The 13,305-nt window shown below is 62.0% G+C and overlaps 2 protein-coding genes across 3 annotated transcripts; both read right to left on the bottom strand.

Moving 5' to 3' along the window:
• MTFP1 (mitochondrial fission process 1) lies at positions 1–2,281 on the bottom strand. 2 transcript variants are annotated; one of them, XM_063416017.1, is made up of 4 exons: positions 2,125–2,281; positions 874–1,001; positions 578–801; positions 2–202 (listed from the first exon to the last, which is right to left on the bottom strand). In XM_063416017.1, exons 1-4 carry the CDS (start codon positions 2,174–2,176, stop codon positions 127–129), a joined length of 480 nt encoding a protein of 159 aa, XP_063272087.1. In that variant the 5' UTR covers positions 2,177–2,281; the 3' UTR covers positions 2–126. The 2 variants fall into 2 exon arrangements, with proteins under 2 accessions (XP_063272086.1, XP_063272087.1); XM_063416016.1 differs by having other exon boundaries at positions 1–202; positions 578–1,001.
• Positions 2,282–2,531: 250 nt separating this feature from the next.
• SEC14L2 (SEC14 like lipid binding 2) lies at positions 2,532–7,637 on the bottom strand. Its single transcript, XM_063416014.1, has 12 exons — positions 7,498–7,637; positions 5,365–5,440; positions 5,238–5,281; positions 5,021–5,080; positions 4,732–4,920; positions 4,076–4,171; positions 3,850–3,910; positions 3,693–3,776; positions 3,464–3,570; positions 3,245–3,384; positions 2,992–3,161; positions 2,532–2,911 (listed from the first exon to the last, which is right to left on the bottom strand). Exons 1-12 carry the CDS (start codon positions 7,549–7,551, stop codon positions 2,781–2,783), a joined length of 1,212 nt encoding a protein of 403 aa, XP_063272084.1. The 5' UTR covers positions 7,552–7,637; the 3' UTR covers positions 2,532–2,780.
• Positions 7,638–13,305: the final 5,668 nt, after the last annotated feature.

Raw genomic sequence — 13,305 nt, 5'->3', positions numbered from 1 at the left:
TTTGAAATGGTTTATTAGGACTAGAGTGGAGCAGGGTGGCCACTCTGGGGGTCACCAGAGTGAGGGGTCACAGTAGGTGGGTCACAGCAGCATGCCTCAGTTTCCCCAGAGTGCACGGGGTGGTGCTCAGTGCGACGTCGGGGGCTCTCCTGGTGCCTTGTAAAGCTTGCGGAGGCTGGAATCCATCAGGAAATCCACAGTCCTGCAGCAGGAGAGGGTGTCAGCGATGTCCCGGGGGGGTCTCTGGGGCAGTGGATGTGATGTGGGATGGGTGGGGCTGTCCTTAATATCCCCTCAGACACCAGCGCCACCAAAACCAGGTTTAGCACAGCCTCACTGTGCTAATCCCAGATCAGCTCTGGATAATCCCCATCCTGACAGGGACGTGTCCTGGCTGGACCCCAGCAAAGCCCCTTTGGAGTGGAGACATCCCGTCACCACCCTCTGCTCACAGCCCCAAGCCCATACTGGGACCAGTCTCCAAGGAGTCAAATGTGCTCCATCCCTCGGGGCTGTGGGGATGGGGCGGTGGCACTCGCCTGTCCCCCTGCCCCAGGGGTGTCCCGGTGTTCATTACCTGTCGATGGGGGTGATGATGAGGGGGATGGCAGCCAGCCCCAGGGCAGTGGTGGTCCAGCGGCGCACGGGTAGGGGCCAGCGTGTGAGGGACCCCAGCAGGGCCAGCGAGGCAGCGCAGAGCCGGTTGATGGTGAAGCCGGGGATGACCACCGAGGCCAGGCTCTGCCACACGAAGGTGTCCACCACGGCCACCCCCACACGTGTGGAGTCCTGAGCGTGGGCCTGGGGGGACACAGGGGTCAGTGGCAGGGTGGAGATACAGAGGCTGGGGGGTGAGGAAGGGGGGGTACTCACAGCGGCAGCTTTCCGACCCTTGTCGATGGCGTCTGCGGTCACGTAGGCGGTGGCCACGCCGTAGCTGGCCCACACCACCGGCACTGGCACCAGGGAGCGGAAGGACTCGCCCACCTCGTTGGCATAACCTGAGAGGATGGCAGGGTTAGGGACCGACTGTCCCCATGTCACCTGTCTGGGGTGTCCCAATGTCCCTGGATGGATCTTGCACAGGGGGTGTTTCGAGTGCCTGGGTCTCCTTGGACCCACTGCCACCAGGACAGCTGGGCTGGGGGTGACCAGTGCCAGTGTCTGTGACTGCCCAGTGCCGCTGACAGTGCCCACTTCTGGTATCTGTGTCTATGCCCACTGCCCATAACTGGTCCTGGTATCCAGTGTCTGTGCAGGGTGCTGGTGGATGATGCCACTAGCCCATGTTGGTGCTGGTGACAGTGACAGGTAGCTGGTGCTGGTGTGCAGGGCCATGCCTGGTGCCAGGGCCTGCTGTGTGGTACTGATACCTGGTACCAGAACCCGTATCAGTGCCCGCTGCTGTGCACAGTACTTGGTGCTGGGTGTCAGAGCCCTGTGCCCAGTACCGTGGGCCCAGTGCACTCTGTAGTACCGGTGCTGGGTGTCAGTGCCTGGTACCATGTGCAGTGCCCAGTACCCGGGGCAGTGCAGTGCCTGGGGTGTGGTGTTGGTGCCCAGTACCAAACACAGTGTCTGGTGTCACGTTCCTAAAGCAGTGCCCGGTGTCCGTGCCTGGTTCCTGGTGTGTGCCTGACGCTGGTACCCGGTCCCAGTGCTCGGTGCTGTGCCCAGTGCACAACACCACTGCCCATTCCCTGAGTTTAGTACCCACTATCAATGCCCAGTCCCCAGTGTCGGTACCCTGTGGCAGGGGCTGGTGCCCGGTATCACTGCCCCATTTGTGCAGCCGGTACCCAATGTCAGTGCCCAATACCAGTGCCCAGATCCCGGTGACGGTATTTGATACTAGTGCCCAATGTCAATGCCCAGGTCCCCGTGCCTGTGTCCAGTATCAATGTCCGGTGCTGGTACCCGGTTCCCGGCAATCCCGTAGTTCCCGGCGCCGGTACCCGGTGTCAGTGCTCTGTACTCAATGTCAGTGCCCACTTCCCGGTGTCAGCGCTCAATGTCAGCGCCCGGTGCCGGTGCCCGCTTCCCGGTGTCAGCGCTCAGTGTCAGCGCCCGGTTCCCGGGGCCAGCGCTCAGTGTCAGTGCCCGGTGCCGGTTCCCGGTGCTCACCCAGGTATCGGACCCACGTGTCCCGGTACAGGTCGGGCTCCTTCTGCCCCATGGCGCGCGCCACCGCTCCCGCAGCATGCCCCGCCCCCAAACGTCATCAAACCACGCCCACCACGCGCAGATTTGCATGGCCCCGCCCCTCTGGGCCGTGGGATGGCGCCGGGGGCGGGGCCGGGGCGCGTACGTGACCCCGCGGCCTTGCGTCACCGCGCTGACGGGGGCGGGCCTGGGGCGGGGCGGCAGCTGCGGGTCTGGAGGGACGGCTGTGGGCCGGGGGCAAGTGTGGGGGCAAGTGTGGGGCTGCGGGCACACTTATGAGACTGAGGGGGAAATTGTGGGGCTGGGGACACAGTTATGAGTCTGAGGGGGCAGTTCAGGGGCGGAGGGGCAGCTGCTCTGGCTGTAGGGTTGGAGGGGCAGCAGGGGCAGTTCTGGCGCCGGGGAGCCACAAACCGGAGCAGACGCCGCTCAGTCCATCCCTTTACTCCCCACCCCAGGCAGCAGCAGCGGTGGGTGCGGGACCCACATAAGGCACAGAGTTTGGGGGGGCTGCGGGCCCCGTCCGGCCCCCGCCTCAGTCCGGCAGCTGCGGGGCTCAGCCCCGGCTCCATCTTCCAGTGGGGCCGTCCCGGGGGCGCGGTGCAGCCCGGGGGCGCTCAGGGGCTGTGGTTGGGGGACTCCCCCTGGATCTGCTGGGCAGAGGCGGTGTCGGGCAGCAGCACCTCCACGCTGTAGCTCACCTTCTTGGAGTGGAGGAAGCTGTAGGTGTTGTCGAAGCGCAGGACATCTGCGGGGGGACAGGGGTGTCAGGGACACGGGGAGCGCCCCGGGGGTCCCCGCAGCGCCCCGGGGGGGCTCGGCACTCACAAATGCCGGCCGTGGAGCAGGTGAGGGAGCCGTCCTCGGGCACCATGTGTGCGTTGTAGCGCTGGTTGGGCAGCACCTCGGTCATGTCGCCCGCCCGCTGCCGCTCGCCGACCTTGGTCTTCAGGTACACCCCGAAGCCGATGTCAGCGCCCTCGGAGCGGAACTGCCACCTGCAGGGCGGAGCGGCGGCGCTGCGGCGGCGTGGGGACACTGCGGTGTCACCCGCTCCCCGCGGCGCGGAGCCGCCGCTCACCTCAGGACGCAGCCGGGGAAGAGGATCTCGTACTCGACCTGGTGGGACGAGCCCCGGTTGACCACGACCGAGTGTTCGTACTTCTGTGCCAGCTGGTCCCGCACGTAGTAATGCTGGGGCACGTCCCCCCCGTAGTTTATCTGGAAGGGAAGGAGGACGTGGGGGTGGGAGAACTGCTCCTAGAGCACTCCTAGAGAACCCAGCGGGGGCTCCTCCTACCTTGCTGGAGCACTTGGGGTCCCCGTCGGGGTCCGTCATTGTCCCCCCGTACTCCACCGGGATCTGTGCGGGGTCGATGTACTTCTGCAGGACCTCCTTCCAGTTGGCTGGGGGGGAGGAGAGTGGGTTTGGGGGGCTGTGAGTTGGCGTATCCCCCCTGGATGGGATGACGGCGAAGGGGGGATGTGTCACCCCCATTTGGGACAATCTGGGGAGGATCAGGACTCACATCCCAGCACCACGACCTTCTTGCGTGTGTCCTCGCTCAGGAAGTGCTTGACCAGGTTGTAGGCCACGGGGAAGAGCTTGGGGGCTGGGGGCAGAGGGGGCATTAGGGGGGTGTCAGCACCTGGATAAGGGGAGCAGGACCCTGGGGCCGAACTCACCCTTCACAATAAAGAGGCGCTTGAGGGACTCAGGATAGTTCTCCTCAAACATGGCCAGGATCTGCAGGATGGGGGGAGCTCAGGTCACCCATGCCATGCACCCACCAGGACCCCACCCAGAACACAGAAGGGTGCAGGGCACTGCAGGGACCTGCTCCTGCATCATCCCAGGATCAGCCCAGACCCCTGTGGTCCAGCAGGAAGGGGGGTGGGCAGGAGCCCTCACCTCCCCATATGTGTCCACAGCTGGCTTCCAGAGGTGCTTCAGGCCCAGGCCCTCACAGTCGTACACCATCATCACCATCTCAATCTTCTTGCCCAGCTGGGAGGATGGGGGGTACCAGGCAGGATTCAGGGGAGGTCCAGGGATGGGGTGGACCCACCAGGCTCTGGCCACCCCAGCCAGAGCCTCCTCCCAAGTTTAGGTGTGGGGAGAGGGGGCATCGTGGGAGCTGGGAGAGGGACAGGCTGAGGGATAGCAGGAACAAGGACTGGTGGGATGGGCAGGATGCAGAGTTTGGGGTGGGAGGATGAACCAGAGATGGACATATGGGGTTGGCAGGACATGGACTTGTGGGGCTGAGGGAGATGAACTGGACATGGACCTGTAGGGCTGGCGAGTGAGGACATTGTCTGGTAGGGATGGACCAGAGATGGGGACCTGGGGAGATATGGGGCTGGGGAGGACTTTTAGTAGTGGGAATGGACATGCACATATGGGGCTGGCAGGGACATGGACAGAGGGGAATAGACAGGACAGGGACCTATAGGGCTGGTGAAGATGATGACTGGTACGGGCAGAGCAGATGTGGACACGTGGAGCTGTCAGGGACATGGTCCCACAGGTCTGTTGGGGCCAGCAGAGGGTGGGCAGGTTCCCACCTTTTCACTCTGCTGGTCACACTCGTGCCGGAGCACTTCACAGTCCCGGAACTTGTTCTTGATCAGGTCCTGCTTGGAGGCGGAGAACAGCAGCCCCTTGGCGTCCAGCGGCCCGATGATCTCGTACCACACCGGGCTGCCCTCCCGGTCGTAGCCGCACAGCCCGCCGGACATGTACTTCCGAATCACCTGCAGGAGCACGGGGGCTTCAGGGCACCTCACACACACCCTGGGGACTCAGGGGGACAGTTCCCTCCAGGGCCACCCCCGAGAGGCCAGGGACACTCACCTCAGGTGGCTCCCAGGCAATGATGTTGTCGGCATCCATGTGCTTGCGCACCTCGACGTGCTGCAGCAGGGGCAGAGGGGGCCAGGGTGAGATTTGGGACAAGGGGAACCCCATGGGCGGGTCCCCTTGCTGGGGCTGGTGGCCCATGGCAGGGCGTCCCACGCCAGGTATGTTCCAGCACAGCAGGGGCCCCCCAAAAGCAGGGTGCCCCTCTCACCTTGCGGAGCATTGCCTCTGCCTTGGGCAGGTCGAAGGAGCGCGCTGCAAGAGAGCAGAGAGCTCAGCCCGCCGCCAGCCCCGCAGGGGCTCCCACCCCGCCAGGGCTGTTCCCACTTCGGGATTACCTCGGAGCCATTTCAGGAGGAAATAGTCGTCCTGGGAGGGTAGAGAGGGCAGCACGTCCTGCAGCTTCTCCCGGAACTGTGGGGACAAGAGGGACAGTTGGTGAAGGGATCCCTGATCCTCCCCAAAAACCTGAAGGCTGGAGATTTGTTCCTTCCTTGTCCCCCCATAAACATGCCAACCAGTACTGGGACATTCTCCCAGGGGAGAAGGGTCACCCTGTGTCCCCTCCCTGCCCCATGTGCAGCCAGGATCAGCGGTCACCTGGCAGGAGACCGTCCCCAGGCTGGCTGCCATGCTCTGGGTGTCCCCCAGCACAAGGTGTCCCCAAGCTCTTGCGTAAGGTGTGAGTGTGGGCTGTCACCACCCCGCTCCTCCTGGGGTGTCCCACAGGGACTAGGTGAACCAGTCCCCTCCAGGGGTGTCCTCTGGGTCCTCTGGGATGGATGGAGTCAGTCACTGTGTGTACCCCTGGGCCAGTGACACCCCAGCGGGTCACAGCCCCCTTGGCACAGGCAGGAGGGTGTCAGGGTGCAGGTCTGGGGGGCTGGGAATGCTGGGGCCCCTCAGAGCAGGTCCTGCAGGCACCAGGCAGCCCAGGCCCCACCAATGGCATCCTTGGGATGAAGCCAGTCACCAACAGATCACCACATGTCCCCCTGTTTCAGTGACACTCCAGTGGGTCACAGCCCTGTGACACAAGCAGGAGGGTGTTGGGGTGCAGGACTGGGGGATTTGGGGTCCCCTCATGGAGGGACCAAGCAGACCAGTCCCCACCAGTGGCATCCTTTGTGGTGGAGCTGGTCACTGTGTCCCCTGCTGTTTGTAACTCCCCAGTGGGTCACAGCTTCCCAGCACAGGCAGGAGGGTACTGGGGGGCAGGATTGGGCGGTTTGGGGGACCCAGAGTCCCCTCTCCACATGGCCCCGCTCTACCCCAACCAGGCTATGGCTCAAATCTCCGTACCAGCCGAGGCCCTCCCCTTAATGAGCCTGATTAGCTTATCTCCCGCTGAATTTAGGGGTAATTAAACCCGGGATTAGCTCCTTCACCCTGGGACAAAGCCGGTGGTGGTGGTGGATGAACGGGTTCGGCCACTCGCCTCCCTCACCCGCCCAGGGCACGGCTGGCACGGGGCACGGTTTGGGCTCCGTGCCCCACGCCTGCCTCTGCCCCCCCGTGCTGGCACCCGGCGGGGTCATCGCCCGCCCGTGGAATTTGGCTGGGTCTGAAAGGCAGCGATAAGATAAAGGCACTGAGGTGCCCTCGTGGTTGGGGTGCACTGAACCCCGATAACGGCTGGCACCCAAACACGAGGGGCTGGCAGAGGTGGCCGCGGTGGGTGACAATCACCGGTTCTGGGTGTCCCCGGGCCCGCAATCCCGGGAAGGAAGTTTTCCAGTCCCACGGGAAGGGTGGAAGAAGAATATGGGGCTCGGCGGTGCTCTGGTGGGACACCCGGGATGGTCTTCCCCGGTGGGCAGCACCACGGAGGGCTCAGCCCGTGGGCGTGGGGTGCAGGGTGGGATGGAGGTCGCAAAGACCATCGTCCCAAGGGCCCGGCAGTGAGAGAGGAGGTTCCCAAGTCCCAGGGAGGATGGGAGAGGGATTCGGGCCCACCAGCGGGCCGGTCCACCCAGCAGGACCCTCAGGACCCACCCAGGCCGGCCCTGCCCTGGTGGGCAGTGCCGCAGTGGGGCTCGGCCCGTGTGTTTGGGTCCGGGATGAGGGATGGAGGCAACGGGAGCCTCCTGGGGCCGCATTTAGGGGGCGGAGGCTGAAGGCGATGGGACGTCCCCGCGGCCAGAAATCGGGGCGAAGCCGCTAGATTTGGGGTGCGGAGCCCTCGGGAGCCTGGAGCGGGGGTGATGCCGGTGGGTTTGGGATGCGGGGTGGGGGGCTGGAGGAGGCGGTGGGAGCCCCCCGGGGCCGGGAGCGGGGTGATGCCGGTGGGTTTGGGGTGCGGGGGGGAGCTGTGGAGCCCCCCGGGGCCGGAAGCAGAAGTGCTGTCGGTGGGTCTGGGGTGCGGGGTGGGGGTGATGCCGATCCCGCGCCGGATGCGGGCGCACATCGGGAGGACAGCCCGGCCCTGGCCCCGATCCCCGTGCAGACCCGGCCCCTCCGTCCCAGCTCACCTGGGCCAGCACCTCCGCCTGCCGCGGGCTCAGGTCCCCGACGCGGCCGCTCATGGTGCGCTGCGGGCGGCTCTGCCCGGCCCCGGCGGCCGGGAAGGCACTGAGCACCTCCCCGGGACCGCCCCCCGCCCCGCCCGGCCCGGCCCAGCCCCCCGCCCACCCCTGTGGCCTTGGACCCTGCCCGACCCCTGCCCGCCCGGTCAGTGCCCGCCGCCGCCCCGGCATGGGGGATGGGGGGTGCGGGGTGATGGGGGCACGGAGGGGATATGGGGGCACGGAGGGGATATGGGGACCATAGGGGGGTATGGGGGCTATAAGTGATATCGGGGGTATGGGAGACGTGGGGGGTTATGGGAGCTATGAGGGATTTGGGGGCACAGGTAGACATGGGGGGCATGGAGGGGTATGGGGACATGGGGAGCACATGGGAAATGGAGGGCTGTAGGGCTATGGGAGCTATAGGGGATATGAGGGCATCAGGAAGCACAGGGGAACTTGGGGACTATAGGGGAAAGTGGAGGCTATAAGTGATATGGGGACTATGGAGAACTTGGGAGGGTATGGGGTCTATAGGGGATATGAGGATGCTTAGGGGATATGGGGAGTATGAGGGCTACTGGAGGTATGGGGGCATAGAGGGCCTTGGGGGTATGAGGGCCTTGGGGGGATGTGGGGGATATGGGGACACGGGGGACTTGGGGACTATAGGGGACATGTGGGGTAGGGGTACATGGGAAATGTGGGGAGCAGAGGGTATGAGGGCACAGGGGGACTTGGGGGGCATATGGAACATCGGGATTTGAGGGGGCAAGGGAGAGGTGAGTGTAGGGGGCTCTGGGGGTTATGGAGTATACAGGAGGGTGGGGGCCCTATGAGAGTTTGGGGGATGCAGTGGAGTAGAGGGAGTGTGGGAGGACATTGGGGTCTGGAGGGAGATGTGGCCGTGGGGTGGGAGATGGTGATATGGGACAGGTGTCGGGGAGAGGGGACAGTGATGAGGACAGTGACAGGGATGGGAGGTGGGGACAAGGGACAGAGGCAGGAACAGGGATTAAAATTAAAAGTGGGGCAGGGACAGGGTGAGAGTGGAGGGGGCAGGGTCTGGGGCTGGGTGCCAGGTAGAAGGGACAGAGACAGGGATGGGAAATGGGGACAGGGACAGATTGAGGGCTGAGGTGCAGTGATTGGAAGATGGGGATCAGGAACAGGATGTCAGTGGGGCTGTGTGTGTGCCATGGATGACCCACAGAGCTATGAAGTTATACATGCCCATGGATAACCCACAGAAACATCCCATGAAACCATACATGTCCCTTGAGGCTGTGGATGTCCCACAGAGCCATCTGTGTCCCTTCTGTGCACTTCCCAAGGAGCCATTTATGTGCCATGGAAATGGGACCCACAGGTGTCCCATTGAGCCATCCACATTCTGTGGCCCCACAAGAGTCCCCAGGAGCTGCAGATGTGCAGGAAGCCATCCATATCCCACGAAACCATAGATGTTCCACAGAGCCATTCACAGCCCTTGTGTGTCCCCTCCCTGGAGCAGCTCTGGCAGCAGCCACTCGCAGGCTCCATTTTGGTGTCCCCCCCCGAATCCACACAGTGCCTCACATCCGTGCTCGCCATTCCAGGCTGATTCCCCGGCCAGCCGTGCTCCCAGCTGTTGTTTATGGCACATCCAGACCCGTTGCAATCGGGATGTTTCACCGTGTGGTTAAACCGGCTCTGGCTGCAGCCATGGGAGGAGGGACCATGCCCACCCTGTGATTACACCCCCGCACTTACAACATGGATGGAGACATGAGGGACACGGGGACACACCCAGACCCATCCCACGGCACCCTGCAGCCATGGGAACTGGGTCCCACGGCCCTGACTCCTGTCCCTGGCGTGGCCCCTGCCAAAAGCAGGTCAGCCTGGGCCCATACTGAGGCTAATCCAGCCAGCAAATCCCCCAGAGGCACATGTGCTGGGCACACGTGGCCAGAGCGGGGCCAGGATGTGGCACCTAGGGCTCAGAATGGGGCACCCAGGGGTCAGGATGTGGCACTGGATGCTGCCTGGCACCCACCAGGCTGGGGATGTTGAGGGGTGTCTGGTGTAGGGGATAGCTGGGTGTTGGGGTACTCGGGTGTTGGTGTGTGCCCACATCACCTTGGGGTGGGGGTGTGCCCATGTCCCTGCCTTGTGCCATGGCTGTGGGTGTGCACATCCCTCTTCCCCCAGAGCACGTGTGTCCCTGTGTCCCCATGTGTCCCCATATCCACACATGGGGATGTGATGGACATGGTATCTGTGTCCCCATGTCTGTTCCTGTGTCTGTCACTCTCTTGGTGACAGTTGGTTTCCTGATCCCTGCATCTATCCCTGTCCCTGTCCTGCTGCTGCTGCTGGTTCCCATTCCAGTCCCAGCCCTTGTCCCAGTCTTGCTCCCACTCCCAGTCCCTGCCCCTATTTCTCTCCTGATTACTGTCCTCCCCTGTTGCCATGAATTTTCCTGGTTTGCTGAGCGTTCATATTAAAGGAGAAACGTGCAGTTTCTCACGCTGGTGAATTGTAAACACAGGACCATGTTTTGTAAATATTGGCAATGTTATGAATACTTTCTCCAAGACAAGGGGAGGTTGAATGACAGCCTCCTGGACCAATGTGACAGGAGAGGTGGCGATACCCTTCTCCAATCCATGGTCACCTTGCCACAGGTATATAATGGAAAAATAAACTAAGGGCAGGGTCTTCTGCCCTGCTGCTGTTGTTGCACCCAGATCTGCGTCCCCAGTCTGTGTTCCTGGTTGGGCCTCCACGGTGATAACTGGCGCCCACGTGGTCAAGTTGCAAGCTAGTGAGGAAAGAAAAAAGAAGAAAGAAAAAAATCTGCCTTCTACAGCTGCAAAAAGAAGAAACCCACGATGTTCTCAGAGGAACGATTGATGATGGAACTGCTCCACTCCTTTTTGTTGTCCTGTGACGTTGACTTGACCAGGAAACACGTGAGAGAACTATTTAGCTGGGGAAAGAAACTTGGAATTTTTTATACTGCTGAAAAGGCACTTTATATTGGCCCATGGAGAACCCTGGGAAAAAGCCTTTTCTCTGCCGTCCTTGACGGAAACTCTAAGGCAGGCACTCTTTTACGGGCATGGACAACAGTCTTCCCACTTCTAAAAGAGGCTGGAGAGGACTTTGAAGTTGATTCTGGGCTTTCGACAGGAAGCAGGATTGGCTCCCCTGTGAGCTCCGTCGCTTCTGACGAGGATTGCTCTGATTCAGGGTTAGAGCCGATGCAGGAGACCCCCACCCCCATGTCGGGGGTTGGGCGCGCCCAGCGGGGTTTTTGGAAGGGCGGGGAAGCTTTTTTCGGTCCGCTCCCCGCGCGGTTGGCCGGGCGGGGAGCTGGGGTGCCGAGGGGGCGGAGCGCTCGGCATCGGGTCCCACGCCGAGCGCGGGGGATCGCCCGCGCCGCCCCGGGCCGCCGTGCCGCGGCGACCCCCCCGCTGCCCGCCACCGCTGCGGGGTCCGCCCTGCAGCTGCCGCGCGGAGCCGCGCCGCCTCGGGCCCCCTGCGGGGAGCCGGGGGGGCCGCCGTGCACGCCGCCCCCGGCGCTGCCGGCGCCGCCCCCTGCCGCCGCCTCCCCGGCCCGCCCCGCCCCGCCGCGACCTGCTCCGCGAAGGATTCGGCAGGCGAGAGCGGCGGGGACGGCCCCTCCTTGCCCCGTCCCCCCGCCGCGCCAAATGCTGTGCGCGGGGTCGCCGCCGCCGGCGGTCTGTGTGGTGCCCGCAGCGGAGCCGCCGCCGCCGCCCACCGCGCCGCGCCCCGCCCCACGCGTCCGGTGCCGGTCCGGCGCCGCGGGGGGAGGGCTGGGCGCAACGCTGCCCGCTGCTGCGGAGCCCCCCGTGCCGTGCGACCCCCCCGCGCCGCCGCGCGGCCCCGCCGCATGCCCCCTCCGTTCAGAGGGGACGGGGCCGAGCGCTGGAGCCGCAGAGCTGCTGCCGGCTCTGGCCCCGGCCACCGACCCATCGGCTGATGGAACAGGAGCTGAAGGCTGTGGCCGGTCGGCCACGCCTCCCTGCCCAGCGCGACAATCGCCCCCCCGCTCAGAGAGGAGTCTGAGCGAGTCACTGTCCCCCGCCCGCCCCCCCTACGGGGCCGGGTCGGCTGTGGGAGATGATAACGGGGCAAAAGCGCTGTCTGATGTGCACGCTTTCCCTGTCGTGAAATCGGATGAGGCTTTTAGTCCGCAGGTGAACCAGGCTGCTGACCTAAGAGAGCTGCTGCCTGAAGATGCAGCTTTGTCCAAGCCAGTTCAGGGAGCTGTGGACGTGGGTCCACAGCATCATAGCCATGATGACCCATCATGGGCAGTCCCGCTTCCCTTATCAAGGGACGTGGCAGAAGATAATATAAGCTTCACTGAGGCAATTCAATGGATCAGTGCAGAATTTGAGAATCTGATCTTTCCTTATGTAATAAGAGGTCTTGCAACAATGATGCTTGAACCTCAACAGGTTTTTACCTTTGAAAGAAATTGGAAATTCCTAGCTGGACAAATGGCTGTCGAAAATAGCCACCTGCCTCGAGATGATCGCTTGTTTGGGGTCGGAGTTGACCTACTTATGGGGAGGAGTCAATATGCTTGCCCTGATGTGCAAGCTGGCCTTTCTTTCAGGGTTTTAGATTCGTGCAGATACATAGGGATATCTGCATTGATAAAAACCAAGTTATCCTTCTCCCCAAAGGAAGACTTCTTAGACATAGCACAGAAGCCAGAGGAAGCTTTTAATGAATTTATATCGCGTCTGATGCATTTTTTAAAGACGAGAGTCGAGGATATAACTTTGACAATGATAATTTTGGAGCAATTAGCAAGAAGCCATGCTAATTCTGCTTGCCAGAGGCTCCTGGAAACCATTCCGGAGACTTCTAATATCCTGGAGATGGTCCAGACCTGTGCAGTTCTAAACACCTGTGATTCTATGGTGATGACCCCAACGGCTGCTTCACAGCCGGCAGAAAAGAGGCAGAATGCTGGACATGAGACACAGGCAGATATTCAGCCTAGTGGAGAACAGGAAAAGGAGGCACAGAAAGTGACTCCCTTGTTTTTCTGCGCACAAGGTGTGGGTCCAGACCATACTGCAGAAACTTGCAAAGCAGTGGGTCATGATGAGCCCACGCCAAGCCCGAAAACTCGGAGGCGAAGAAAAAGACGAAGACGTCAGGGGGACGAAACAGTTTCCCAAGCTCTAGAACAAGAGCAAAATTCTCTGGCTGGTGTACAGCCATCATCTCAAGTGTAGGAAGTGTTGATGTTGCCACATAGCTATGGTCAGTTTTCCTTGGACCTTGCAGTGGGTTTCTACGTCCACATCCTATGTTGCATGCATTCTTTGAGAAAAAGTCAATTGCTCAATTTGTGTTTTTTAAGTTCTCTATCCTCAGGTTCTGGGATCTTTGCCATGGAGGCGGCCGCTGAAAGTCTGCTGAGCTGCCTCAGGTGCATTGGACTGATCCTGTTTGATCCTGAAACCTTGTGCACCCTGTGCCACCCTAGTGCCACCCATCAGAGAAGCCTCTTCGAGATCTGATTGACATGGACATGGACTGGCATCCTCTCTTTTCCTATATGGCCTCCATAGAGACTTTGGATCCTGTGGAGCTGCTGGACAACGACAGACTGAAGCAGTGTGATGCTGAGAGCCAGCGGACTGTTAATCATGGACTCAGAGGAATTGTTTGCTATGGCTCAGTTTTATGTATGGTAGCCATTGTGACCTCTGTGGGGAAAGTGCACGTTGTTTGGGGGTT

The sequence above is a fragment of the Prinia subflava genome, chromosome 19 (genome assembly GCF_021018805.1).
Source record: "Prinia subflava isolate CZ2003 ecotype Zambia chromosome 19, Cam_Psub_1.2, whole genome shotgun sequence".
NCBI classification, from domain to species: domain Eukaryota; kingdom Metazoa; phylum Chordata; class Aves; order Passeriformes; family Cisticolidae; genus Prinia; species Prinia subflava.
The sequence above is the reverse complement of the archived record's forward strand: the minus strand, read 5'-3'. Positions and strand labels throughout refer to the sequence as shown.